The sequence below is a fragment of the Dermacentor albipictus genome, chromosome 7 (assembly GCF_038994185.2).
Source record: "Dermacentor albipictus isolate Rhodes 1998 colony chromosome 7, USDA_Dalb.pri_finalv2, whole genome shotgun sequence".
NCBI lineage: Eukaryota > Metazoa > Arthropoda > Arachnida > Ixodida > Ixodidae > Dermacentor > Dermacentor albipictus.
Genome location: NC_091827.1, coordinates 100143218 through 100170253, shown reverse-complemented (window position 1 = coordinate 100170253; position 27036 = coordinate 100143218). Strand labels below are relative to the sequence as shown.

The 27036-nt window shown below is 44.5% G+C and overlaps 1 protein-coding gene and 1 long non-coding RNA gene across 6 annotated transcripts in view; one reads left to right on the top strand and one right to left on the bottom strand.

Annotated features, from left to right (window-relative positions):
* LOC135917229 (AB hydrolase superfamily protein YfhM-like) overlaps positions 1-27036 on the bottom strand; it is a 105106-nt gene that overhangs the window by 55075 nt on the left and 22995 nt on the right. For 2 of the 5 annotated variants that reach the window (XM_070522548.1, XM_065450766.2), the window contains exon 1: positions 12753-12875. The exons of 2 other annotated variants lie outside the window; for them this stretch is intronic. Coding sequence is in view for 1 of the 3 variants with exons in the window: in XM_070522546.1 (XP_070378647.1) it covers positions 12753-12977 (225 nt within the window). In the remaining 2 variants the exon portion in view is untranslated. Of the gene's footprint in view, positions 1-12752; positions 12978-27036 lie in introns of those variants that run through there. One more of the 5 variants, XM_070522546.1, reaches the window with a different exon arrangement.
* LOC139048103 (uncharacterized) overlaps positions 1-27036 on the top strand; it is a 159267-nt gene that overhangs the window by 112800 nt on the left and 19431 nt on the right. The window contains exons 2-3 of the long non-coding RNA XR_011507506.1: positions 23941-23975; positions 25356-25442. This is a non-coding gene — a long non-coding RNA (uncharacterized lncRNA). The remainder of the gene's footprint in view (positions 1-23940; positions 23976-25355; positions 25443-27036) is intronic.

Genomic DNA, 27036 nt, shown 5'->3' with positions numbered 1-27036 from the left:
CGAATACTCCTCGGGCTGCAAAGAAGATGACCATAGGTTATCCGCATGCACAAAGCACGTTTGCTTGTCCATGTACAACAAGTACGTTACAGGAGATCTTACATTCACAACCTTTCCTGGCCGCCACGTCACAAGTTCCCCCCAAGCAGTAAGCACGAGCACACGATCGCCAACAGACAATCCTCTGGATTCACCCCTGCGCTCACCTGCGCGGCACACTTCCCTCTCGTACTTGTCATTTATGGTATCTTCCATGTTTGGTTTGAGCAGAGACAGCTTTTTGTGCAACTTTCTCTTCAAGAACAATTATGCTGGTGCTCTACCAGTGAACATGTGCAGCGTAGTTAAGCACGCGAAAAGAAAGTTATCAACTATGTGTTGCAAGGACCTGGTACGTTTGTTCCGGTAATGCTCCCATGGCAGTTTCAGTGGCGAGTGCTTAACGTCTGCACTGCTCGCTCTGGTGCGCGGTTAGATTGGGGATGATACGGCTGACTCAACGTATGTTCGACGCCATTTGCATGCAAGAAATCAGCCAGCTCTTTTGCCCGAAACTGTGGCCCAATGTCAGTAATCATTTCCAGAGGCAAACCATAGCTTGCAAATAATGACCTTATTTTTTCAACAGTTCTGCTTGCGTTAGTAGAAATCAATATTTTTACATACATCTGCATGGCGCATGAATCAACTGCTGCTAGAATTATTTTGCCTTCCTCTTCTGCAAAGCCGAGAGGCACTCGCTCCCAACTGTTGATATACCACCTCCACGGAGTCAGTGGTGATTGGCTGCCCTAGTGATCTCACACTCTGACAAATGTGACATTGTTTTATTGTTTGTTCAAGGCAGCTATTGATTCCGGGCCACCAAATTATTCATCTTGCCAGGGCCTTCCTTTTAGCGATGCCATTGTGCTGTTCATGTAAAAGTGACGACATATCCTCGTGAAGAGAGTGGGTACACCCACTCAGTTCTCCCAAATTAAACAAGCACCAACCACAGAAGGTTCAAACCGTCTTACAAGGAATGGTCGCTACTGCTCGTCCACAGTAGCGTCCATACAGGCCAGTGCTTCGTATGCCGTGGTACGGTGTGGTGTGGTGTGCTGTTGCGAACATGCACTGCAGCCATTTTAAGATTGGGGCCAGTATATTTCCACTAGTTTGTTTTGCCGGTTGCCATTTCATGCTTAAATCCACTGTCGATAATGGGAGAGCCAAAATATTTTTTTTAAAGTCATGCAGCTCTAACATCGTTTCTTTGCTCAGCAGCTGCTTACACCACGTTAAGCACTCATAACATTGACGTAGCGATTCTCATATGCCTCCCTTGCCTAGAGGCAGGTGGAGTGGTTTTTTTTCCCGACCAATTTGGGCGAAAATTTCCCCCAGAAATAAAAGGCCCAAAAATGCCCTCAGCTGGGTCACAATAATAGGTTTTTGATACTTCGAGGATTTCTGCCACTTTGTTCGTTGTAGTATGCGGACCTTGTTGGTCTATGGCGTGCCCCAAGTATTGTACTCCTTGTAAAATATCGTCGGTTCTTCTACTCCGTAATGATGGATAAGCAAAGCTTGTCCTTTTGAATACCTAACTGTCCCCTTTGCCATCAACCTTATGCTTACTTGAATGTGCCTTTTACGTCAACGAGACGTGCATTGTGTGGATACTGGTGACATCAATGAAGACAAGTTGTCAGTGAAACAGATGTTTGTTGAGCAACAAAACTTTATCGGTCAATTTTTCGTAATTGAGCAGAGTAGCCTTGTGATCGCTGTGGTACACTGTAAGGGAGTCGGTCATTTTGATGTTACACATGTCGTTTGAAATGTCAAATCTATACATGTACGTCTTATGGTAGTAAGATTACCTGAGTGCAACACCGAAGCGATAAGCATTCAAACATGAATCTAATCAGCCATGCACTGTCCTTGTTTTGTTTACAGTGAAGCACATGTTTATTGAACATTGTAAATTTCACAGGCCAATGTTTTGTAAGTGCGTAGGGTAGCCTTGCGATCGCTGTAGTATGCTGCAAGGGATTACGTCATTTCGATGTCACACATGTCGTTTGCAAATGTCAAATCTGTACATGTACGTCTTATAGTAGTGGACACGTTCCCCTGTGTGCAACACCAAAGTGAGAAGCGTTCAAACATGAATGCAATCAGTCACGGTCGTTCTGGTTTGGAAACGTGTGCGCTAAAGCCTTGTAGCCTGTGCTTTACGCGCTATGAGCCATTGCATTTTTTGCTTCTTCACGGGGGTATGAGCCATTCGATTGTTTAGGACAGACAAGGACGTTCAGGCTGGGCATAGACAAGCTTTGCGCTTGTAAAAAACGCATTTCGCCCCATTTATTGGGATACCGTCCTTACTGAGTGCGTTTAGCACTTACTCGGTTCGGCTGTAGCACTCAGCTAAGTTTCTGCCAGCAATCAGCATGCCGTCTAAGCATAAGCTTATCTACTGGTAGTGGGGCATGGGGGGCACTTGCACCTTACTATCAGAAATGAGGGACAAAATATGCCATTAGCCCCCCTCCCGCTTTTTAAATCCGGGAACACGGCGCCGGGGTCCTCGACCAAGATCACTGCAGTCTACATAAAGCCGATTGAAGGCCTGATCTGGGGGGTGTGGCCTTTGTGGCTTCACTCATGATTCTCCTACTTGCCTACAGCCACCACCCAAACCCAAACCTAAGTTATTCTCCACCAGAGTAAGCCACACGCACACGGAGTCTTAGCCACATTGGTCCTTCAGCGCACCCATCACCGTTATGTCAATAGCTTCCAGCTGGTCAATTTCCCCCTCTTCAAGTCTGTAGTATAGCTTTTCAAACTTTGATCGAGGCGTTCATTCGGAATATTTGTTTTGTAATTATTGCAATGGAACCTCAATAGTGCAATTTAGATTCCCTGTACTTTCAAGACTCCTTTGATTTATTTGCCGTGAAAGGTCCTCTCGGGTTAAAACTGAGGCAGCAAGAAGCGTTGGCTTCCCTCTGCCAGCGCTCTTCATCAAGTCAACGTTGTGGCAGCAAGTGCTAGTGGTTATCGAGTGAGATGTGTTTATATTTACCTGTGCGTGACACCATCCTTGTCATAGGCGCATATACCGGTTTGGAGGGAGGCATGCGCCTCCTCACCCTCCAGAGTGAGAAGTCAATCCGAAAAGTGGGACGTTTGCCCCCCTCCCCCTCCACAAGCGCACACTAGTAGATTCGTCGGACGATCCTACGGCTGTCAAGCAGATGTAGGAGTCGTCGGACTACCTCGCCGCTGCCACCATTTGAAGGAGTCGAAGGTCGTAGAGATGAATTCGGTGAACAGGATTTATTTACATATTAACATATGTTAAGACAAGACATACATCGGCAGTCTAGCGCGACTCCCATATGGAGCCCGCAAGATTAACATTCAGCAAACAGCATTCGAGCACACAGCTCACTACTACATTTTGAGCATAACAACGAGCACTAAGCTCCCTACGAGGAGCACGACACGAGCACGCTCCAGCAGCCGGCAAACGCTGCTTATAAGCTCTCCGCTTGACGTCATAGTTCGACGTCATCGTTCGGCGTGACGGAGTCCGAGTGGTCGGGAATGTTTGTCCAATCATTGTAAACTTGCCGCAGCCCCGCAGTACGGCCCGCACACACCAAGGCACACAAGTTCGAGCGCACACACACAAAGGCTCCGGAGCCGACGTCAGAGGGCTTTGTAGAACTCTCGGTGCCGCATAGCTCGCGGTGCCGCATAGCTCTCGGTGTCGACGACCGAGGGCTTCGTAGAACTGTGCTCCGTCCCGGATGGCGCGGCGGAGTACCACATTCCTGAACTGACCGCGCGCCACGTGGCTGCCGGTCATCCGCAGTTCTCGGAAGGGCGTCTCGTCTGGTGGGCTTGGAACACGTGCAGCGGGCTGAAAGCTCGCACGTTGCCACCCCGTACGGCCATTCCTAACAGCTCCTCCACGGCCCGGAAAATCTCGCCTAGCCAGTGCTGGCAACCGCTGGGCAGGAAGAGAATGGCTGGCGAGCAAGATGACGGCTTTGCTCTCTGCAACCCCTGCGTACTCGGAATGCCTTCAACCATCTTACAACTGGCACAGAAGAGTCGACCCGGCAACACAATACCGCTCAGCGTTCAAACGCCCGGAATTAGCTGCTAACCCACCAGGCTTCCCTTCACAATTTCCATGCAAGTCACTCAACTGGGAATCCCAAATTTTGCCCCAAAATTTCGGGCCACCAAAGCGAGCGTTCACGTTCCTCCTGAGTTCGACCAAACCCGACCGTCGCGCTGCACAAGAGTAAAGGTTTACGCAGAATTAAACCGAAGGCTTTCAAACACCAATACCCAAACATAACTTACGCAGCTTAACTTCACGAACAGCCTATTCTTACCCTATCGCAGTGGCGTACTTATTTCATGTACTGCTGCCACTGAACCGTCTGGCCAACTCCACAGGTACGTCATCACAAACGCGCTAAGTTTGTGGTCCCTATTCCGAACACGTGCTTGCATCATACAAAGTTTTCATCACGCTGACTCACATTTGTTCCTTTAATCCACAGAGGACACGTTCCTTAAACAAACAACCACTCTTGCGTAACTTACGCAACACAGAGGAACCTTTCAACAAATGTGCCTTTTACTAACTAGCTCTTCGCACGCGTATTAGAGAAGTCAGAATACGGCTGCCCCCGACACACACGAGCAACCCAGTCATCAACGTCCTGCTTCCTTCCGTCCGCGCAGGACACGCGCTAATGAACCTAAGAGCTCTTCTCAGTGCAAATCACGCACTTGCTGAAAATCTACGCGCTTAACCTTAGAAAATTCAAAAACACTTAAAAAGAAAGAAGGTTAAATAACACACACGCGCGTTACGATAGGCCTCTCAACAATAACCTTGACCTTCAGGTTACTCACGCTTACACAAAAAAAGAAAGCCTATATACTTATTATTGAACACCTCGCGAGACTACAGGTTCACTTTAAACGCGTCTTTCAAATCTCGGAGCTTCTCTAACAAAACATAAACAGAGCTCATACCTTACATATTGAAAGAAATCCTAGTCTCAAATCGCGAAAATTTGCAAAGGTTCAAAAATAAAACAAAACACGTTTCACTTCTACGGAAGCTCTCTTGGCTTCCCGTTCCCGATTGCTTACGACTGACTCATACTTTCAGCCGGACCCGAGGTGGTCGCGGTTTCAAAGCTACTCTGGCTACGGAGGAACAACAAAAGGGCTGACTCACTATCAGGTCCCCCAAGACGTTACGGTCTCCTGCCAATTTGCGTCCTCGCACCCCGCTTTCAACATGACCTCAACTGACCGCGTCGCTACTCCCCACCTGGTCTCGTCTTGGCACCTTGCTCTTCTTTCTACTGCACGCTGAGCTTCGAAGAGAACGACGGAGCAACGAGGAATTTGACTGCCCCGTGCCCTTTGTCCGCGTCCGTGCAGAACAAGCTTCTCGGTCCCCCTTTGACCGGTGGCTCGAACGTGTTTGATGCGTCAAAATCGTCCGTGACGACCGCACCTGTCTTTTCTCCGCGCCCTGCCCTTCTGGGTCTCGCGCCGTCTTTGGCGGCGCTACATTAGTCACCGCATTCCGATTTTTTGCGCGCTTCTTTCTGCGGCGCTTTCTCTTTGACTTCTCTTTCATGCCGTCATCTTGCGCCTCGTGCTGGCCGTTACACATCTCGTCGGCCCAGATCGGTCTCTTATCCGCACAGTCTTATTGATTTTCATTTAAATCAACATTCTCTCTGCCTCGACTGGAGGACAGCTCAACCGACTCTGGCACAATGCAGCAGGCTTTACTCGAGTTATGCAACTCGCACTCTTGCGAACTGCCCTCTACTGCATTGCCCAGCTCACGCTGTGCATCGGCACACAGTCCGTCGGACTCGATCGCTGTCTCACGCGCACAGTCCGAATGATTAATAACTGAATCATCCCTCTCTAGGCTACCTAGACTGGCGGAGAGCCGCACCGAACCCTGGACAATGCAGTTGTTCTCTCGTGAGCTACGGAGCTCGCCATCCTGAGAACTACTCTCAACTGCACCGTCCAGCTGGCACTTCTCTTCTGCACGCAGATCTGACTCGACATGGGTACTCACGTCTCTCAAGTCCGTAGTATTCTGTACCTCGCTTACGACCTCGATACCATGAGATGCCACGCACACACGCGGTAACTGTGCCAATTTGTTCGCAGCTGGCCTAGCTGCGCCTGTCCTGTGTGTTCCTTCTTTGTCCCTTGTTTTTGTGCGGTTACACGATGCATACCAATAACTAGCTGTCTCTACAGTCCTCTGTTGGCACAGCACCTCGTCGCTCTCATTCTGGCCTTTAACGGCCTCTGTTGCCACTAAGGCATCGTTAGCTGCTAGCACTTCGAGTTCACTTATGAACGTGCTGCTACTCTCGCACGTACTACTACTTCTGTCGGCTTTCGACGAAAATCTGTAATCTACTTCCTCACACTTACGCTGCGTCCAGCCTACAGATTTCTCAAGCCACTGTTGACTTTCTGCGTTTAGCTGCTGCAAATCCTGTATCTGTTTCTTTACTGCTGCAATTTCCTTTTCAACCTCCTGCCGTTTTTGCTCACGCTCTCGGCGTTTTCGCTCGCGCTCTTGGCATTCTTGCTTAATTGATTCCTGTTCCTGTCTCTTGTTTAGAATTCGTTTACCCATTTGTTCGATGAATTTCAAATCATTGTTACTTTCTAGAATTGTCTTATGAATTTCGGATTCCGTCAAGTACTCCTCTACGTTCACGTCGATCTCTTCACACAACCACAACAGGTCAGCTCTCGTCAAACACATTAGGACTATGGTCGCTACTTTAAGCTTTGGCTCTGCTGTCACACAATACTTGCTGCGATACCCACGCAAATGAGAATACAAGTAAAAGATCCCAGTGAATCAAATCCAAAAACACAGTGAAATTGAAGCCTGGTAAATCTTACAGCCAAAACCAAACGCTTACCCACTGAAGCAGCACCATATCACCAGTCCTTCCCCACGATAACCAGTCAGTTGCAAGAGGTGGTCAATCTCAAGTCGCCTCCAACTTGATCAGGATGCCGGTCGGTCACCATACGCCAACCTCCGTCAGCAGCCGTTGCTGTCTCCGAGTCGTAGGCCGATTTACGAGCCACAGGCCGATGTCACCGCTGCCAACCAGATATTTGATTCGTCGGACGATCCTACGGCTGTCAAGCAGATGTAGGAGTCGTCGGACTACCTCGCCGCTGCCACCATTTGAAGGAGTCGAAGGTCGTAGAGATGAATTCGGTGAACAGGATTTATTTACATATTAACATATTTTAAGACAAGACATACACCGGCAGTCTAGCGCGACTCCCATATGGAGCCCGCAAGATTACCATTCAGCAAGCAGCATTCGAGCACACAGCTCACTACTACATTTTGAGCATAACAACGAGCCCTCAGCTCCCTACGACGAGCACGACACGAGCACGCTCTAGCAGCCAGGAAACGCTGCTTATAAGCTCTCCGCTTGACGTCATAGTTCGACGTCATCGTTCGGCGTGGACGGAGTCCGAGTGGTCGGGAATGTTTGTCCAATCATCGTAAACTTGCCGCCGCCCCACAGTACGGCCCACACACACCAAGGCACACAAGTTGGAGCGCACACACACAAAGGCTCCGGAGCCGACGTCAGAGGGCTGTGTAGAACTCTCGGTGCCACATAGCTCGCGGTGCCGCATAGCTCTCGGTGCCGACGACCGAGGGCTACGTAGAACTGTGCTCCGTCCCGGGTGGCGCGGCGGAGTACCACATTCCTGAGCTGACCGCGCGCCACGTGGCTGCCGGTCATCCGCAGTTCTCGGAAGGGCGCCTCGTCTGGTGGGCTTGGAACACGTGCAGCGGGCTGAAAGCTGGCACGTTGCCACCCCGTACGGCCATTCCTAACAACACATACTTCTGAATGCGGGCACTCTCTGCTGCGCAGTTACAAATCCAGCAAAAGAACAGCTGACGCCAAATTTTCTCTCCGGGTTGAACCCACATAGGTACAATTTCCTTATTACCTACTCCCTGCTTGGGCGGCTAGGATTGCCACGTGCTGGAGGAAATGAGGCTCGACCGGCCGCAGTAAGCAGTTAATGTTACCGTACTTTGGGGTGCGAGACGCCTTTGGGACGTGCTTTGAAAGCCTGATTTGCTGGGAACGCTGTCGCTTGGCAGTCCAAAACAAGTTTATTCTACCACGCCCTGCGTCAATTCCGTGTTTGTTGGTGCCATCTAACCTAACCTTCTTTGAATACACGAAATCAGATTTGCTTTTGTATAATTTATCGGCATTATTGTTCTTACTTTAGCGATTTTCTTCCTAGTTTTAGCGACTTTTTGTATTTTTACGGCAATGTTTTCTACATAGCAATCAGCGACTTTTCTTTTTTTTTATTTATTTTTATTTATTTTTTTTTATTTCAACATCAGACGAAAGCAGAGCCTGATGTAGGGACAGAAGATAAAGGCTGATGGAGCCTGACGAGGCCTCTGACCCCAAACAGTCTACAGCGGTTACAGATACAACACAAATCTTAGAAACAAAGGAAATAAAGTAAAAGAGACGCAGTATTTGACACCTATACACAAATGTAGTGCATATACTGTTGCACACAAATGACACATAACAAATCATACAATGATACATAATAGGATAATACAATGATACATAATGATACAATGAAACAATACAATGATACATAATAGGACGCTAAGCAAATTACTTGAATGAATCAGCACAAACAGCTGTTGTACAAAAGCATACAAATAAAATATAACTGTCAGTGAAACTGAATAATGTTGCTTGAAACGACACAAAAGTAAGATAGGAGCAATTACTAGTCATTTTGTGTTATATAGAGTTTAAGTATCCTTTACGAGAAGACAGTAAAATATGAAAAAACACTTCAATTTTGGCTATAGTTAAATTGGCAGGATAACAATAGCTCCCTAAGTTGGCTTTTAAATGCTTTTAATTTGCATTCAAAGTTTAGCTTGCCTTCAAATTTGTTTAAGATCGCAGGTATTTGATACGCCATTGTTTGCCTTCCATAATTTGTTCGGATTTTTGGTGTTCGGTGTTTTCGGTGCCTCAAAAGGTATTCAGCATTTGCAGAGTCCATAATTCCGTATAGTTTCTTCTGATGCATTAGTTGCAGCGCTTTTAAATAATATAACTGGTCTGCCTTTAGGATACCGTGTTTCTTAAACAGTGGAGCGGTTCTTAAGTCTTGTGGATTACCACAATAAGATTCAAAACAGCGCAGAATTTTCTTCTGCAAAGTAATTAGTTTAGTATAATTGTATTGCGTAGTAGTGCCCCAAACCATTAAGCCATAGGTTAATTTGGAATAAAAAAGTGAATAATAAATATTCTTTTTTAGCCAGAGCGGTATGAGCGCAGATATCCTATATAGACATCCAACTGTGCGGGCAAGATCTACACTTAGGTTTCTAACGTGCACTGACCAGCTCAAGTCTTCCTGAAACCAAACCCCGAGAAATTTTTGTGTCTGAACTTGTTTTATAAGGGTGTTTTCAAATTTCACGTTAAGTTTGTGGTGTAGAGGTTTGTTGGGAGAACGAAATATGACATATGTTGTTTTAGAGGCATTTAATCTTAACTTGTTTCTGCTTAACCAGTTCGAAAGATGCACAAGGTAGTCATTTACAGAGGATTCAAGGGTCAGTAAGTTATGCGAAGAGAAAAAGACATTGGTATCATCAGCATACATTATGGTTTCAGCGGAACTATCAATTTTGACAATGTCATTGATATAGACAAGAAATAGTAATGAGCCCAATATGGATCCTTGTGGTACACCTTGTTTTAGCTTCGCGAGTGTTGATACCGCATCATTAATTTTCACCAACTAATAACGATCATTCAGATAGCCATCTAGAAGATCTAGTACAATACCTCGGACACCGTATCTTGATAATTTGTTAAGTAATAAATCAAACTGTATGGAATCAAAAGCTTTCTGAATGTCTAAAAACAAACCTAGTGTATATTTTCTACATTCCATGTTTTCAATTATCCTGTCTTTGATGTGTACGAGAGCGTGTTCTGTCGATCGATGCTTGCGAAAGCCATATTGACATTGAGTTATGACCTGATGCTTTTCTAGAAATGAAACTAGCCTCTCATGAATGACGCATTCAAATATTTTAGATATTGTAGGAAGTACTGAAATAGGTCGGTAGTTAGATAAATTGTTTGTATCACCTCCTTTGAAAACTGCGGTGACTTTGGCGATTTTTAATAGCTTAGGAAATACGCCTGTTGTTAGAGTGAGGTTAATTATGTAGCTAAGAACTTCACATATTAAAGGCGATATTAATTTTATTTCATTTGAACGAAGTTCATCCACGCCTGGAGATGTATTATTCTTTAGCTTGCCAATTATACTTGAAATTTCACTAGGATCAGTAGGTTTCAGGAAAAGAGAGTGATTCAACATGGTGTCTAGTGGCATACTGTCGTCGCTGACAGTTTCGCTCATGGTATTGTAGGAGCCAGCATCCACAAAATGTGTGTTCATTGTATTAGCTAGTTGTTCACTGATGAGTGTTTTACCATTAAGTACGAGCTGCGTAATCCTATCCCTAGTTTTTGTTCTTGAAGTGAGCGAGTTTACAACCTCCCATATTCGTCGCTGATTATTATATATGCTCTCAAAAAGATTCTGATAGTAGTACTGTTTTGCTTTTCTTAACTCCGTCGTTAAAGCATTCCGATACTTCTTAAACTCTGTGAATGTATTTGGATCCCGTGAACGGATAAAATCATGGAATAACTTATTTTTTATTTTGATACGGTGATAAAGCTCTGAATTAATCCAAGGTTTCTTGTGTTTTCTTCTATTACGACCGGTCGGCTGTAATACAGGAAATGCGGCATTGTATGAAGCGTGTAGTAAAGAAAAGAATTTCTCGTAAGCGCTGTCTGCATTTTCGTCATTCTAAACGTCACTCCAGTCAGTCAGACTGACCAAGTGGAAAAATTCTTTTTGTCTTGGAAGGTTTATGGCTCGTCTACCTTCTCTGTTAATATAGGGCTTGTCATAGTGCTTAGCGATTGAAAAAAGCAAAAAGACTGGCAGATGATCACTAAGAGCATATGAAAATATTCCGCTCGAGATGTCTCGTGGACTGAAGTTTGTTATGCAAACATCCAAAACAGTGGCAGTTTGTTTTGTAAGTCTTGTAGGTTTATTTATATGGTTTGCGAAGCCATACGTAGATAACAGTGTCTCAAAATTTTCCACGTAAGCATCATTGGAACTTAAGTCGATATTGATGTCCCCCATAATAATGCAAGATGCGTTTGAAAAGACAGGGGAAGCCAAGAGTAAGTCCACAAACTCTACGAAACGACCTTTGTGCCCTAGCGGAGGGCGGTAAAGAGCGACCACCACTATTTTGTCGATACGCAAGCACAAACATTCACAATCGGCATTCATTACCGAGAAATCACTAAACACTTCATAAGTAAAGGTATTCTTAAAGTAGATAGCCAGCCCTCCACCCTTTTTTTGCCTACGACAAAGAATTTCAGACCGATAGCCTGGAAAGTTTGGTTTTGTGTCGTTATCTGAAAGCCATGTTTCAGTAAAGATTAGAATATCGAAGTCAACTGATAACGAATGCAAAAAAACAGAAATGTCATCTGCCTTTGGTCGAATGCTTCTACAGTTTGCATGTAATGCAGAAAAAAACTTTCCACAAGAAAATTCACGATTAAAAGCGTCAACTGTGTAGTATCTGCTGTTCTCCTCTGGGTTCATCATCATGAACAGGAAAGGCAATTAAATCACATTCAATTTAGTCTTCAACAATTGATTTTATCTAAGTCTCCTTCATGAGCAATGTGAATTATGTCGGAGTCTTCATCTTTACGTACAAGCACCTTGCCTCCAGTCGTCCAGGCAAATTTCCATTTGGCAGCCTTTTTCTTTTTAATCGCATCTGAAAGCAGTGCCTTGTTTTTTGGAGTCAAGTGTTCGTTCACAAAAACCGGGGTTGTTCCTTCAAGACCAAGCATAGAGCTGTCTATCTTCTTTTTTCTGCACTTTGATAACAACTCATTTCGCTGATTTCGTCTGACAAAGCGAACAACTATGTTCTTGACATCAGCATTGAATGTACGCACATAGTGACACGTGTCAATGTCAACCATGGTGTCAATGGTTACCCCTACACTTTCGCCTATTTTGCTTATTACTGCAAGTGGGTCCTTTCCATCCGGGACGCCCTTAATCTCGAGGTTATTGAGGCGCTGGTATTGCTCAAGCTCTTCACATCTTCGTGATAATCGGGCGTTTTCGCCTTTCAGTTCAGTGTTCTGTTTAAGCAATTCCTGCATTTCAAGCCTCAAGTTTTTGATTTCATTAGTGGTATCTTTGACATCATTGCAAATATCAGTGCAGTAAGACACACTTTTCTTTAGCTCCCGCATTTCTTCCCGGAAATCACGCCTCAAATTCTCGAGAGCCCTTGTCATCTCACGCATATCTTTTGTCGTGTCCTGTTCCGAAGGCACGCCGCTCCCTTTTACAGTGTTCTTTCCAGCATCTTTTCCCGCCATTAGACATAAAAGCACATGCACAATATAGCACAGGCAACAACAGTAGATTGTTCGGCAGCAGTGCACTACAAGTATTTACAAAATCTGTGGCACAAAATTCCTCACCTGCGAGGGCAAAGAATAAATGATGATCAGGTCCGTGCTGTGCGTGCACCGCTGCCGAACTGTGCAATGCAGTCTGTGTGGCCTCTTTTATAGCGTGCGTTGTCTTCGGGGCGTTGCTGTTGAGGTAGTCACGGGACCAAGGTTTTTGCGCAGGCGCACCGTCCGATGAACGCGTGGCAGTCTTCGGCGAAGATGGGCCTTGATAACCTGGTGCGATCTGTAGCACTGCGAGGGCAAAGAATAAATGATGATCAGGTCCGTGCTGTGCGTGCACCGCTGCCGAACTGACATAATAATGACATAATAATAACATAATAACATAATAACATAATAACATAATAATGACATAAATAAACAATTGGCGATATTTTAACGACTTATAACTTAGAAATGTTGCTTGAAAATGGCCTTGTAGAACGCAATTTAATATTCAAAAGGTACATGTGTGTGGCAGAAACTCACCGTACGATGCATGTACTTCGCGATCATGATGAACCAATGGTTGTATTCGCATTGGCGGCCTTCACGTTGTTGTTGTGCGTCAAAGCCCAGTGTTCAGCATAGCCATCATAGTACTCAAGAAGTTGAAGTTTCTTTATTTGTTGCAAAACCTATCTCATCATCATCATCAGCCTAGTTACACCCACTGCAGGGCAAAGACCTCTCCCATACTTCTCCAACTACCCCGGTCACGTACTAATTATGGCCATGTTGTCCCTGCAAACGTCTGTCATCCGCCCACCTAACTTTCTGCCGCCCCCTGCTACGCTTCCCTTCCCTTGGAATCCAGTCCGTAACCCTTAGTGACCATCGGTTATCTTCTCTCCTCATTACATGTCCGGCCCATGCCCATTTCTTTTTCTTGATTTCAACTAAGATGTCGTTTACCCGCGTTTGTTGCCTCACCCAATCTGCTCTTTTCTTATCCCTTAACGTTACACCCATCATTCTTCTTTCCATAGCTCGTTGCGTCGTCCTCAATTTCAGCAGAACCCTTTTCGTAAGCCTCCAGGTTTCTGCCCCATATGTGAGTACTGGTAACACACAGCTGTTATACACTTTCCTTATGAGGGATAGTGGCAACCTGCTGTGCATCATTTGAGAATGCCTGCCAAACGCACCCCATACCATTCTTATTCTTCTGGTTATTTCAGTCTCATGATCCGGATCCGTGGTCAATACCTGCCCTAAGTAGATGTATTCTCTTACCACTTCCAGTGCTTCGCTACCTATCGTAAGCTGCTGTTCTCTTCCGAGACTGTTAAACAATACTTTAGTCTTTTGAAGCTTAATTTTCAGACCCACCCTTCTGCTTTACCTCTCCAGGTCAGTGAGCATGCATTGCAATTGGTCTCCTGAGTTACTAAGCAAGGCAATATCATCAGCGAATCGCAAGTTGCTAAGGTATTCTCCATCAACTTTTATCCCCAATTCTTCCCACTCCAGGTCTCTGAATACCTCCTGTAAACATGCGGTGAACAGCATTGGAGAGATCGTATCTCCCTGTCTGACGCCTTTCTTTATTGGGATTTTGTTGCTTTCTTTGTGGAGGACTACGGTGGCTGTCGAGCCGCTATAGATATGTTCCAGTATTTTTACATATGGCTCATCTACACCCTGATTCCGTAATGCCTCCATGACTGCTGAGGTTTCGACTGAATGAAACGCTTTCTCGTAATCAATGAAAGCTATATATAAGGGTTGGTTATATTCTGCACATTTCTCTATCACTTGATTGATAGTGTGAATATGGTCTATTGTTGAGTAGCCTTTACGGAATCCTGCCTGGTCCTTTGGTTGACAGAAGTCTAAGGTGTTCCTGATTCTATTTGCGATTACCTTAGTACTTTGTACGCAACGGACAGTAATCTGATCGGTCTATAATTTTTCAAGTCTTTGGCGTCCCCTTTCTTATGGATTAGGATTATGTTAGCGTTCTTCCAAGATTCCGGTACGCTCGAGGTTATGAGGCATTGCGTATACAGGGTGGCCAGTTTCTCTAGAAAAATCTGACCACCATCCTTCCACAAATCTGCTGTTACCTGATCCTCCCCACCTGCCTTGCCCCTTTGCATAGATCCCAAGGCTATCTTTACTTCTTCCGGCGTTACCTGAGGGATTTCGAATTCCTCTAGACTATTCTCTCTTCCATTATCGTCGCGGGTGCCACTGGTAGTGTATAAATTTCGATAGAGCTCCTCAGCCACTTGAACTATCTCATCCATATTAGTAATGATATTGCTGGCTTTGTCTCTTAAGGCATACATCTGATTCTTGCCCATTCCTTGTTTCTTCTTCACTGTTTTAGGCTTCCTCCGTTCCTGAGAGCCTATTCAATTCTATCCATATTGCAGTTCCTGATGTCCGCTGTCTTACGCTTGTTGATTAACTTAGAAAGTTCTGCCAGTTCTATTCTAGCTGTAGGGTTAGAGGCTTTCATACATTGGCGTTTCTTGATCAGATCTTTCGTCTCCTGCGATAGCTTACTGGTTTCCTGTCTAACGGCGTTACCACCGACTTCTATTTCGCACTCCTTAATGATGCCCATGAGATTGTCGTTCATTGCTTCAACACTAAGGTCCTGTTCCTGAGTTAAAGCCGAATACATGTTCTGTAGCTTGATCCGGAATTCCTCTAGTTTCCCTCTTACCGCTAACTCATTGATTGGCTTCTTGTGTACCAGTTTCTTCCGTTCCCTCCTCAAGTCTAGGCTAATTCGAGTTCTTACCATCCTATGGTCACTGCAGCGTACCTTGCCGAGCACGTCTACATCTTGTATTATGCCAGGGTTCGCGCAGAGTATGAAGTCGATTTTATTTCTAGTCTCACCATTCGGGCTCCTCCACGTCCACTTTTGACTAACCCGCTTGCGGAAAAAGGTATTCATTATCCGCATAATATTCTGTTCTGCAAACTCTACGAATAATTCTCCTCTGCTATTCCTAGAGCTTATGCCATATTCCCCCACTGACTTGTCTCCAGCCTGCTTCTTGTCTACCCTGGCATTGAAGTCGCCCATCAGTATAGTGTATTTTGTTTTGACTTTACCCATCGCCGATTCCACGTTTCATAAAAGCTTTCGACTTCCTGGTCATCATGACTGCATGTAGGGGCATAGACTTGTACCACCTTCAATTTGTACCTCTTATTAAGTTTCACAACAAGACCTGCCACCCTCTCGTTAATGCTATAGAATTCCTGTATGTTACCAGCTATTTCCTTATTAATCAGGAATCCGACTCCTAGTTCTCGTCTCTCCGCTAAGCCCCGATAACACAGTACATGCCCGCTTTTTAGCACTGTATATGCTTCTTTTGTCCTCCTAACCTTACTGAGCCCTATTATATCCCATTTACTGCCCTCTAATTCCTCTAATAGCACTGCTAGACTCGCCTCACTAGATAGCGTTCTAACGTTAAACGTTGCCAGGTTCAGATTCCAATGGTGGTCTGTCTATCTGAATGTGTTTAAATGGTAGGGGTTCAGTGGCGTCACCAAATGCATTCAATTGGTATACGTGAGCAAGCGTGTAAGAGGGCTAACTTACACAAACCAAACGGAATAAATTTTATGTTCTGATTTAGAACACAGCAGGTGAATAAGACATACCGACTGCGTAAAAATAGGCATAAATATCGGACAGGCTGAGCTCCATTCGTGCACGTCTCAACACATCGATTCCGTACTCCCACGGCTTTCGGACCAATCAGAACTTCACAGCTGCTTTCAGGTAGATAAAGGGTGAAGACTTGTACAAAGCTCGCGTAATTTTCATCGCCGCTTTAAGTACACGCGGCCAAGCGCGTTCCGCAGAACCTAGTTCTGCTACGACGATCATCGAGAAGCCCCCCAAAAATAGAGATTATATGCAGACTACGTGACTTTTAATGCTAGGAAAACTACGTTGCTTGTCTTCTTTTGAATCGTGCTGTGTTTGTAAAACTCTAATCTGAAGGTAATGAAAAATTGAAGCTGTAATAGTGAGTTATGTAAATATTAGGGGTAGGTGGTTGAATATGTATTTTGTCGAGTACGAATAGAATGCAAATAGTAATTATCGAATGTAGAATAGAATAGTGAATAGATAAACGTACACCCACATATTTGGAGCACGAATATTTATTTCAGTATAATTAGGAATACGCTTGTACTGAATAGTCAGTCAACTATCACGGACAATTAGGATAATTTTAAACGCTAGATCACTACAACCGCCGTGAAAGAACTGCACGAATAGCCATTTGACACCTTTAGACTCCAGTGGCAATCAAGCTTTCCAAGAATGGCAGGCTGCGTATGACCAACTTTCCAAAAATACAAAATAATAAGTTTTTGAGGAAATATCAGAAGTCATAGAAAAGAAAAAGCAAATGAAATATTTGTGTGTCCAAGACACAACAAAGTGCCTGTTAAGAGGAAATGGCCACTTGTTGTAACGTATAAGATAAAACTGCTGCATAGCTTGACTGCAAAAAAGCCTAATCAACAAGCTAGAAGCAAAAAATAAGCGTTGTTCATGTACTGGATGAAAATAAAGGAAATTGAATGGCCTGGTTTTGTACTGGATGATGACGCTTGTACATATTTGTTAGCCAGAACTATATGAAACCGAGCGATAATGAAGAAAAGAAAATCATTAGGAAAAGTATTTGTAGTTTTTAATTCAAGTGCAAAAATGAGAAACTAAAGGAAAATGAGGAAAAAGAAACTTGCTGATGGTGAGAGCCAAGCCCACAACTTTCGGATGAAGTGCGCGTTGCATTATTAAGCGCTCTACAGCGACGATGGCAGGTCTCACACCCATGCATTCTTGGGTATTTATGTATGGGAACAAGATCTAAGCCAAAGGGCGTTAAGCAGCGCCACACTTCCACTGCAGAACTGAAGAGAAAACTTGTATTACAGATATTGTTTCTGGATTGCGCCAGAAAGCTTTGCTACGGTATTACTCAATAGTTTTTGTTTTATTTCCGATAATTATAATTTAAGATACTTTGTTCAGCAGGTGGAGAACACTAACCCGACTTTAACGGTCAGTTGTTGCTAAATATTTGGTTAGTTTTTATATTCAAAAATACCGAATAGTTCGAATATTACGCATCAATTATTTTGTATTCGGAACTTAGAATATTCTACCCCCTTCTAATAAAGACTTTAGTAAAGCTAAAGCCCTCTATACTCTGCTAGTAAATTGACTGTTTTTTCTTCAGCTGCACGAAAATTAGACCAACATGACACTTCTAGGCAAATAAGTTACTTCACATGAGCTTAGAGTAGAGTGTTTCAGACTACCTAAGTTCTTATTTCCCACTTTGCAGCTAAAGCGACAATTTTAATAACTTTTTTTGTCTCACGATGGTGAGATTTTTCAGAAAATATTGGCAACTCTAGACTGTAACGGTATATAATGTGCGATAGAAAATCAGATCTGTAGACGAAAAAGATGACTTTCACTGGCGCATTTTCCAGCCTTTCTTTCTCGCCACGGAATTCGGGTAATCCGCAAGGGAAGTGATCTTTACAGCTTGTGCCACCTAGGTCCGTTATCAATATGCTGCACCCAGTCGTGAGCATTAGCTTCTGCATAACATCCATTGAATATTTTACAATAAACCAACATAAAATGCACACATGAAAATGAAGAACGTGTCATTATTTTTTGGTCTGCGGACGCTAAAACAGCATCGACCTAAGCCCCGTCCCACCCGCGCGGCGCGCCGGCTCGCTCCACTACCCTTGGCAGGAGCCCTCAGCGTCAGGCATTGTGGTAAAGCACACAAAAAACGAACGTGCACTGCAGAAGTCCAAGGGTAAGCTATGTACTGTTTCACAGCAGTGCAGCTTCATTTGTTGGCGCGGCCTCCGGGCCGACAAGAAAGCAGCGTCAAAGCGATCCGAGCTGGAACGTACTGCGAAGATCGCTTTCCAATCCGCAAACTCTCTCTCTCTCTCTCTCTCTCTCTCTCTCTCTCTATATATATATATATATATATATATATATATATATATATATATATATATATATGTACATACACACGCACACACACACACAGGGTGTCCCAGTTAACTTGGGCCAAGATTTTACGAATACTCAAGAGCTGTAGAGAAATCGTACCGACTGCATAGTAGCCGCAGTCGTATGTACTTACGGCTAGTATTTATTCATGACGAATTCTTAATTAATTACTTTTAATTAGTGAACTCTTTAATTATTCCTTGAATCTCAAGCATATCAATTACAACGTTGTAGGGCAGCTCAATTAACCTCCGTATCACGGATTTGTTTAGTGCTCAGCTATTCCTCGTTGGTTTTTCCGAGACAAAACAAAAGCGCGCGAAACATCCAAAATACGAAATAGATACGCCCTCACGCGCCTCTACTCAAGCGCTCCCAAGCGAACAGCCACGGATTTCTAGCGGCGGCAGATCGATACGGGGTTTCACGGTATGGGATGGTAGCGACATCAAGGGCGCTATTCTGGACATTCCGCCACTTTCTTCGATGCGTGACGTAGACGCGACTCGAATAAAATGGTGCTGATGGCCCCATTTTGCTTTCGTAACGTGACACCAATTTGACGTTTTGTCTGAGAAACTGAACTAAAGGCACTGAAAGTAAGGTTCTCGGTAAAGCAAAACAGTTTTCTTCCGCAGTAAGAATAAAGCAGCTAGCTCAATTATTCCGCCGAAAACGCTTCTCGCTTCCGTCGTCTGCTGCGTACAAGCCGAAAGTCTTCTTCATAGCTAGGATGCGTGTCCCAAGGAAATAGAATGAGTCATCGTATGTTGGCGCCAACACGTTTGTTTTCTTCCTTGAGACAACATACGCGACCTACCAGTGGTGATGCGCACACGTTCTAGGCCACGTTATCGCTATCTCGAGAAACCCAAGTGACTCAGCCGGACTCGGCTGACTGAGAAAGGCCGAATACAACCGATAGCGTTGCGCGCGCCAGAGGTATCCGCTAGCGCGAGGCAAGCGCCGGCGCTGCCATCTCTTGTTCAGTGCGCTGGTTACTCACACCGCGGGAGGAAACCGCAAGGCGTCGCGTTAGGTACATTTCTTTTTATAATTTAATAATAATAATAATAATAATAATAATAATAATAATAATAATAATAATAATAATAATAATAATATATGGGGTTTTACGTGCCAAAACCACTTTCTGATTATGAGGCACGCCGTAGTGGGGGACTCCGGAAATTTTGACCACCTGGGGTACTTTAACGTGCACCTAAATCTAAGTACACGGGTGTTTTCGCATTTCGCCCCCATCGAAATGCTGCCACCGTGGCCGGGATTCGATCCCGCGACCTCGTGCTCAGCAGCCTAACACCATAGCCACTGGGCAACCGCGGCGGGTTTTTATAAATTAAAGCGATGCCGTTGTTAAAACTTCTGATTATGTGAAAAGGCCTTAATCTTGATTACAATACAAACGCAGCAGCGAAAAGTGGACAACGTTGCAGAAAGTTTGCTGTGTTCAACCAATGTTATTTCGTATAAATGCGTTCTTTTAAGAAATGATTGCCCATTACACACATGCCAACACCAACCGAGAGCGATGCTAGTACTATGAGCACGCGTTATTAACAAAAGGTTTTCATGGCGCCAAACGACGGGGAAAATGTGGCGATACGCACTCCTTTCGGTTGCCATTGCATATGGCTGCTCATTAGCATAATTCGCCCTGATCGTCGCACCACAAAGTATTGCGGAATATCTCTGCAATGGCGGCCCAGTGCAACGTCACGCAACGTCAAATTGACGTTTCCGGAGTGGCCCTTCCTGTGACGCTCCCCACAGCATATTCCTTCAGCCAATCAGCAAGCTGGCATGGCGGCTATCTTAAATCGCCACCACATATTCACAAAATTGCAGATGCATTGCATTGGCTTCTCTACGCCACTTCTCACTTTCTTTTTGAAGCGCTAACGTCGCAATATAGCTGCCATGGGCCAAGAAATTGCGTTAGTCGATAAAATTTGCAGCCCCACGTACCGTTTCGTCATCTTGATGAAAACGCAAAATTGCATTTTGCAAACCTTCCGTTTCCCGGCTCAAATTTCAAGGCACGTGAGCTCTCCGCAGGCAATCAGAAAGTCATCATGGCGGATAATGGCAGCCGTACAGCCGCCATACGTGTCGAGAATAGCGCCCCAAGAGAACACGCCGCTGACGCATTGATAAGCGTAGCGGGGCCTTGTATAATGGGGCGATAAAAGAATGAAGCCGTATATCTTTCCATGGTTGCTTGTAGGCCCTTGAGTAGCGGCGTGCCAGTGCGCGTCTATTTGGTATTTCGCGTATTTCGCGGCTTTTGTTTTTTCTTGAAAAAAAAACAATTAGGACCACTTCAGCACGAAATAAATGCTTCATTCGCACGTTATTTAAGGTTCCCTACATTAGTGTAATAAATATGTTTGCGATTCAAGCAACAATTAAAGAGTTCACTAATTAAAAGCAATTAATACTTCGTGATGAAAAACTACGGCCTGCAAGCACATACGACTGCCGCTACTATGCAATCGGTACGATTTCTCTGGAGCTCTTGAGTTTTTTAAAAAGCTTGGTCCAAGTTAACTGGGGCACCCTGTAATATATATATACACAGAGAGGGAGGGAGAGATGGCTCGCCCACTCACTCGAAAAACAGTTGGTACGCTACTGCATCCAATCAGCAGGTGGCACCAGGTATGCCTTGTAAAACCTTGTCCACGACTGCCTGAAATTTGGTAAGTGCCCTCGCCACGCCGTGCGGCAATCGCCGGTACCCAAAGAGGCCCATGTGCGTATTAACCCTTAGAAGTTCTTCGGCATGCTATTCTGAACTTCAGTAGCACGTAAGCTTTGGTCAAGTTTGAAACAGCGAACACGTTTCCTCCAAGCAGGGTCACAAAAATGTCCCCCGAAGGTGGCAAGGAATAGCGATCCATCCCGATGCACTGGTTCACAGTGACTCCGTGGTTATCACATATCCTTATTTCTTTGGCACGACAACTAGCGGCGCTGCCCAAGTGCTGTACCTCACCCGGTAAACTACTCAGATATTAGTGGGGTGTTTGATAACCACGTACATAAAATTTGTCGGCTTTAGATGTGCTATTAGTTGTAATTCAGGGAAATGCGATAGGATTTTTTATTGCTGAGTAAAAGGCGAAGTAAAAGGCGATAGTTACTTGGAGTCACGTGATACCCTTTTCCTCATGATTGAACGTGCACGACTAGCGTACCATCGCAGAGTTTGTTCGTCATCCGTTCGTTTGATATCCGTGTAAATATGCTTGGCAAATACGCATGGACGAGCGAAAGATACGTGAGGCCACGTGACCCTTTCCCACGTGGTTTGACGCTCGCTACGTGTGTGCCATCGCATAGCTTTTGCGAATACCTTTGGTTTGACACCCATGTCAGCGTGTTCTTGAAACACGTGTGGGTGTTCGTAAACCACGCTAGTCGACGTGACACCCTTGACCACGTGGTGTAACGTGTCTTGCCTCGGTACTATTACAGAGCTTCTTCGAAGCCCGATCGCTTGATGTCCATGTCAGTATGGTTGGGAATCGGGAATAGTCTGGCGAATGTTACGGGAGACCCCGTGACACCCCCTTCCACGTGATGTGAGGTGGCCTGCGTCGTTCTAATTGCACAGATTGTTCGAAGCTTTTTTATTTGATACCCCTGCCAACGGAGCTTGTAGAAGACAAAATTAAGAACTATCACGAGGCGCTCTTTTCCGCCTGTTTTTAGCAACCTTAAAGATCGAAGGTTTATTGTTAGATTCCGCTTTGTTTCAATGCATGTCCACAAAGCCATCAAATAGCTGCGTTTAGCGTGACCTGTTCATGGGAATAATAATGCGCAACAGAGCACAATTTCGGTTATGTATTGCGCGGTGAAGGCATTTTCGCTATCACATGACAACGCTCTTCAAGACTCATTTACGTCTGGTCGGCACGAAATCATAACATTTTGTCTTATTTCGAACTTCCTAAAACACTTCCATAAATGCATCGTTACTTACGTATGTATGGAAGGCGGGCTAGAAGGACATCGAGGCGCCGCAAGTGTGCCGGCATTGTGTTAAGTCGAGTGGAGCACGTAGACACATTCTCGTGCAAATAGACAACATTTCTTAGTCGCACTGAGTAACAACACTAAATGCTTGCAAAAATTACTGCATACAACACCTTTTTTTTCTCTTTCATATATATATATATATATATATATATATATATATATAGGTTATATATATATATATATATATATATATATATATATATATATATATGTTGATTTCCTTTGCGTTTCTGTTCTCCAATGAAAATAACGAATCTCTACAGATATAAACAACTGATGACAACATACTCAACTTTTTTACAGGCGAGTTTGTATACATCGAAATACCCGGTATATCACATTGTATTTAGTGTTTGTGTAACTAGTGTATTTAGTAGCGTCCGACTGTACGCTTTGTAGTTTTAGAACAACTAATATGCGCAGAGTCACTTATACACGCTACATGGATATCTTGAGCGCTCGATATGTATTTACTTGATACTGATATAGTGGTTTGCATTCCGGTGCAGAAATCGCTATTCTAACACTGTCGTCACGGCGACTACTGCAGCGGGTCATATGAACATTGGGTACGGCCACTGAAGGTGCAGGCGTAATGTACTAATGAAGTCCGTACAAAAAGAGTCCAGGAGGAAATATATCAGTCCCACTGGAGGCGGCGATGCTTGGAGACGACGCTGCTGACGTGGGACACAATCAGTGGCGTAGGGGTCTCGTCAGTAAGTGTGCATTCGCCGTAAATGTAATCCATTTCGATTCGGTGCAGGGACCAGCCAACATTTCTCCGCTGAACGCGCCCGAACATCAGGTTGATCTGCGCCGCGAGGGAATACATGCTTCAGTGTTGTGAACGCTGATGTTGATTTGCATGCTACTAGTATGCGCAATTTCGTATGCCGCGTATAAAATGTGGAGGCTAACAATACGTCTTGCAATGGCTGCATTTGCACTAATAGTTCGGCGTGCGTTTGCCAGAAATTACCTTTTGTCTAGGTTCTGTAATAAACGGTAAAAAATGTCTGCCCTTAACGAATGAAGATACAGTGTTATGCGGCTGCTCAAGCGTTGTTTTAGATCATTTTGCTTTGGTCTGTTTCGTTACAGGGTCCTTCAAGTGTGGCCCGTGATGGAATAAACAGGTAACACATGTGTGCAACCAACTTCTTGCATTGTAATAGGCTGTAGTGACATGAATTCGGTTGTCAAATATAGAAGACTGCAAGCTTTAATAGCCCAAAGTTGCGGCACCCAAAGGTTTCCGTAAAATAGTCCATCCATAGGCTAACAAGAAAATAAAAAAAAATATTTTAACAAATCTCAGACAATTTGGATTACCTTTTTTTAAATGCAGTATCTGCGTCGTTTTTGGTTCTTGGAAATTCATTTGCAAACTGTATGCTTACTTCAAGCATTTTATTGGTATAATCGAGTGCCATAGATGGACAATAATTCATTTCATCGTGAGACTTGGGCGAATAAAAGCACTTGTGTTGCTGAGAATATGTGTCACGGACCATGAATCATATTTGAGTGAATGTTGTTCACAACGCGGTAGTTAAGTGGCATAGTTAACAACGCATTCTTGCCGTCATTACAGGCTTCACCGTTTTTTGGTATTACTTATTGACAATTTGGGCAGTGAGCCCTGCCCTGAAAATATTTGATCGATGCAATGTAGACGCTAAATAGCTGTTGCTGTACAATGGATTCGAGCCGCGAATTTACGCTGGTAGAAGAAGTTCAAACAAGATAAATGTGCACGCGAACATGGAGGCTTGAAGTGGTTCATTGTACTGAAGCAAGGAACTCGCTGAATCCAAAGACTCGGCAAGGCGGCTTGTCTACGCCTCGGTAATTGCTTTTAGCAGGCCAGGAAGGCTGGAGCAGCAACTGCTGTTATCAGCAGTTACTCGCCTAGTGAGTGTCAGTCCTTTTGTGCAAAGAATGTATGCATCGGCATTCCTCGTAAGCACAAAACATTCCTATAAGCAACCAAGGAGGTGATCGAGGATGGATGCAGGACTGATATTACAGAAGGCATGTACTCCTCGACGTTGCAACCTTGGCTACACCTTCACTGTTGCGGCATATGCTGACGCTTGCAAAGAGCTTTAAGCAGCGCATCGCAGGACAAATCGAAAGAAACAGGACAGAGTTCTGAATACACACCAAATGCTTCATTTCGAGGAACGGTAGCATAGTTGAAGTCTAGAGCTGGATTGTTCAGAGAGGTGGACAATACTTTCACAAGAAATCACTAGTAAAAAAGTCATGAAAAAGCACTAATAAATGTCTTAATCACTTGAAGCACTTATTGCAGCTCACGAATAGTAGCCGCCGAGATTGCAAGGCGTATCCAATTTAAATACTTTGCCAGAAGACAAGAGGTTTGAAAATATGGGCCCTAAAACTCGCCGTAAAAATGTACTGTCCCACTTACTTTTTACCAGAATTCTCGTTTTTTTTTGCAATGAAGCAAAAAGAAAATAACTGGAACGCCCATGTATTTCATCCCACAGCCTGGAAAACATCTTGAAACTCGTGTCATCCTGGAGATTCATTTGAAACCGACATGTCTTGAAGACACCGGCAACAGTTAGTAGCCGGTAAGTATGGAGTAAATTGCCATACTGGCAGTAAAGTAATTCATTAAGAAGTTTACTAGTGAAATTTTATTATTAGTCGAATATGTGTTTTGATTTTTCCGGCTATTGATGTCCGCCATTTTAAATAACCCTGCTCAAGGAAAATAATTTTATCTACCACAAGCCATTTTTAAAAATTCCTGAAAATATTGAAATTATCACACCGCATGTTCCTTTGGACGATAGGATAGGGGCGGATAGTTGGCGCATGCGTCGCCGCGCGTGAAGACTGTGAAGGCTTCAAAAATCTCCCTAGCGCGCTATTCCCATTACTTATCTTTTCATTATTTTGCATATTTTTAATGCATGGGAGCTCCCGCGGTTCCAGCATTCGGTGGCCGGAACAGTGTATGCGGAGGGGCAACACTTTCAAGGGCAACAGAATTGGACAAGCGTCTGTAGCCGGAACGTATGTTTATAGTGCTGCAAGTTCTACTGCGCTGTGCGGTGACGGTATGCGGTGACAGTGATCGATTGTGATTGCATGTATATGCTCCTTTCTTTCTTGATCCATACTTTGCTGTCACTTTACCTCCCCGTCCCATCACTCCCCAGTGTAGGTTAGCAAACTGGATCATCCCACCTGGTTGACCTCTCTCCCTTTCCCTTTCTCTCTCCGTCTCAACACTTTCAGTGTCACTGCCGTACCGGTACATTCCGCGTTTCTGTCTGGCCACATCACTGACATACCTGTGCGTTCTCCACTCTCTCCACTCAGACGTGGGCAGTAGCACGAAATTGGAGAGCTTTGAGGTTGTTGCGCTGCCTATTGTACATTTCTATAAGTATTTCTTTCTCCCCTTTCTGGGGTTCTCAGTCTCTCTCTCTCTCTTGTTAGCGCGCTGCGTAACGTGCCTCTGCGGAGGCGTGACTGCGTCGTGTGGAGCGCGAGCGTCAGCAAGTTTTCCGTTAAAATATTCTCGTCGCAGTGTAAGGCAACTCGTGCGTGTTTCTGGCCTCTCTCGTACGTTTACAAAAAGTGCATGCGCGCGTGTGTGCGTGCTTCCCTCTCGCGCTGTCTTCGCGATGGTGGCAAGGATAGCTGCGCAATCCTCTCATGTCTCTTTCATTTGTAGCTCCCTGTTTCCCCTGTTGCCCTCTTTGACTTGTCTGGTAGAAACTAATCAAGATCAAACTCTGAATCTTCGACTGTACTCACCTGTAATATATGAGCTACTGCGTAATAATGTGGTCGGCGACGGCCAAGGAAAACGCTACCAAGCTACTAATACTCGATAACGGAGCTGTTCGCTGCTTGAACGACGCTCGCTACCAACATGAAACACAATCATTTGAACACAAATGCATACCTATAAAACAGTTGCACATTAACCGTTCCTTTGATGCATTATATTTTTCAGATGAATGCTTCCAAGCGTTCTTGAGAAATTCCTCACATTTTTAAAGAATCTTCGCGCTTCATTCTCATTTTAAAACCAGACCGAACGCTCGTGCAGCGCCGTCTCACAAAGTATTTTTTGTTAAAATCGAGAACGTACAATATGACGTATGCTTAAAAGGGTTAAAGGGACACTAAAGCGAAACAACAAATCAG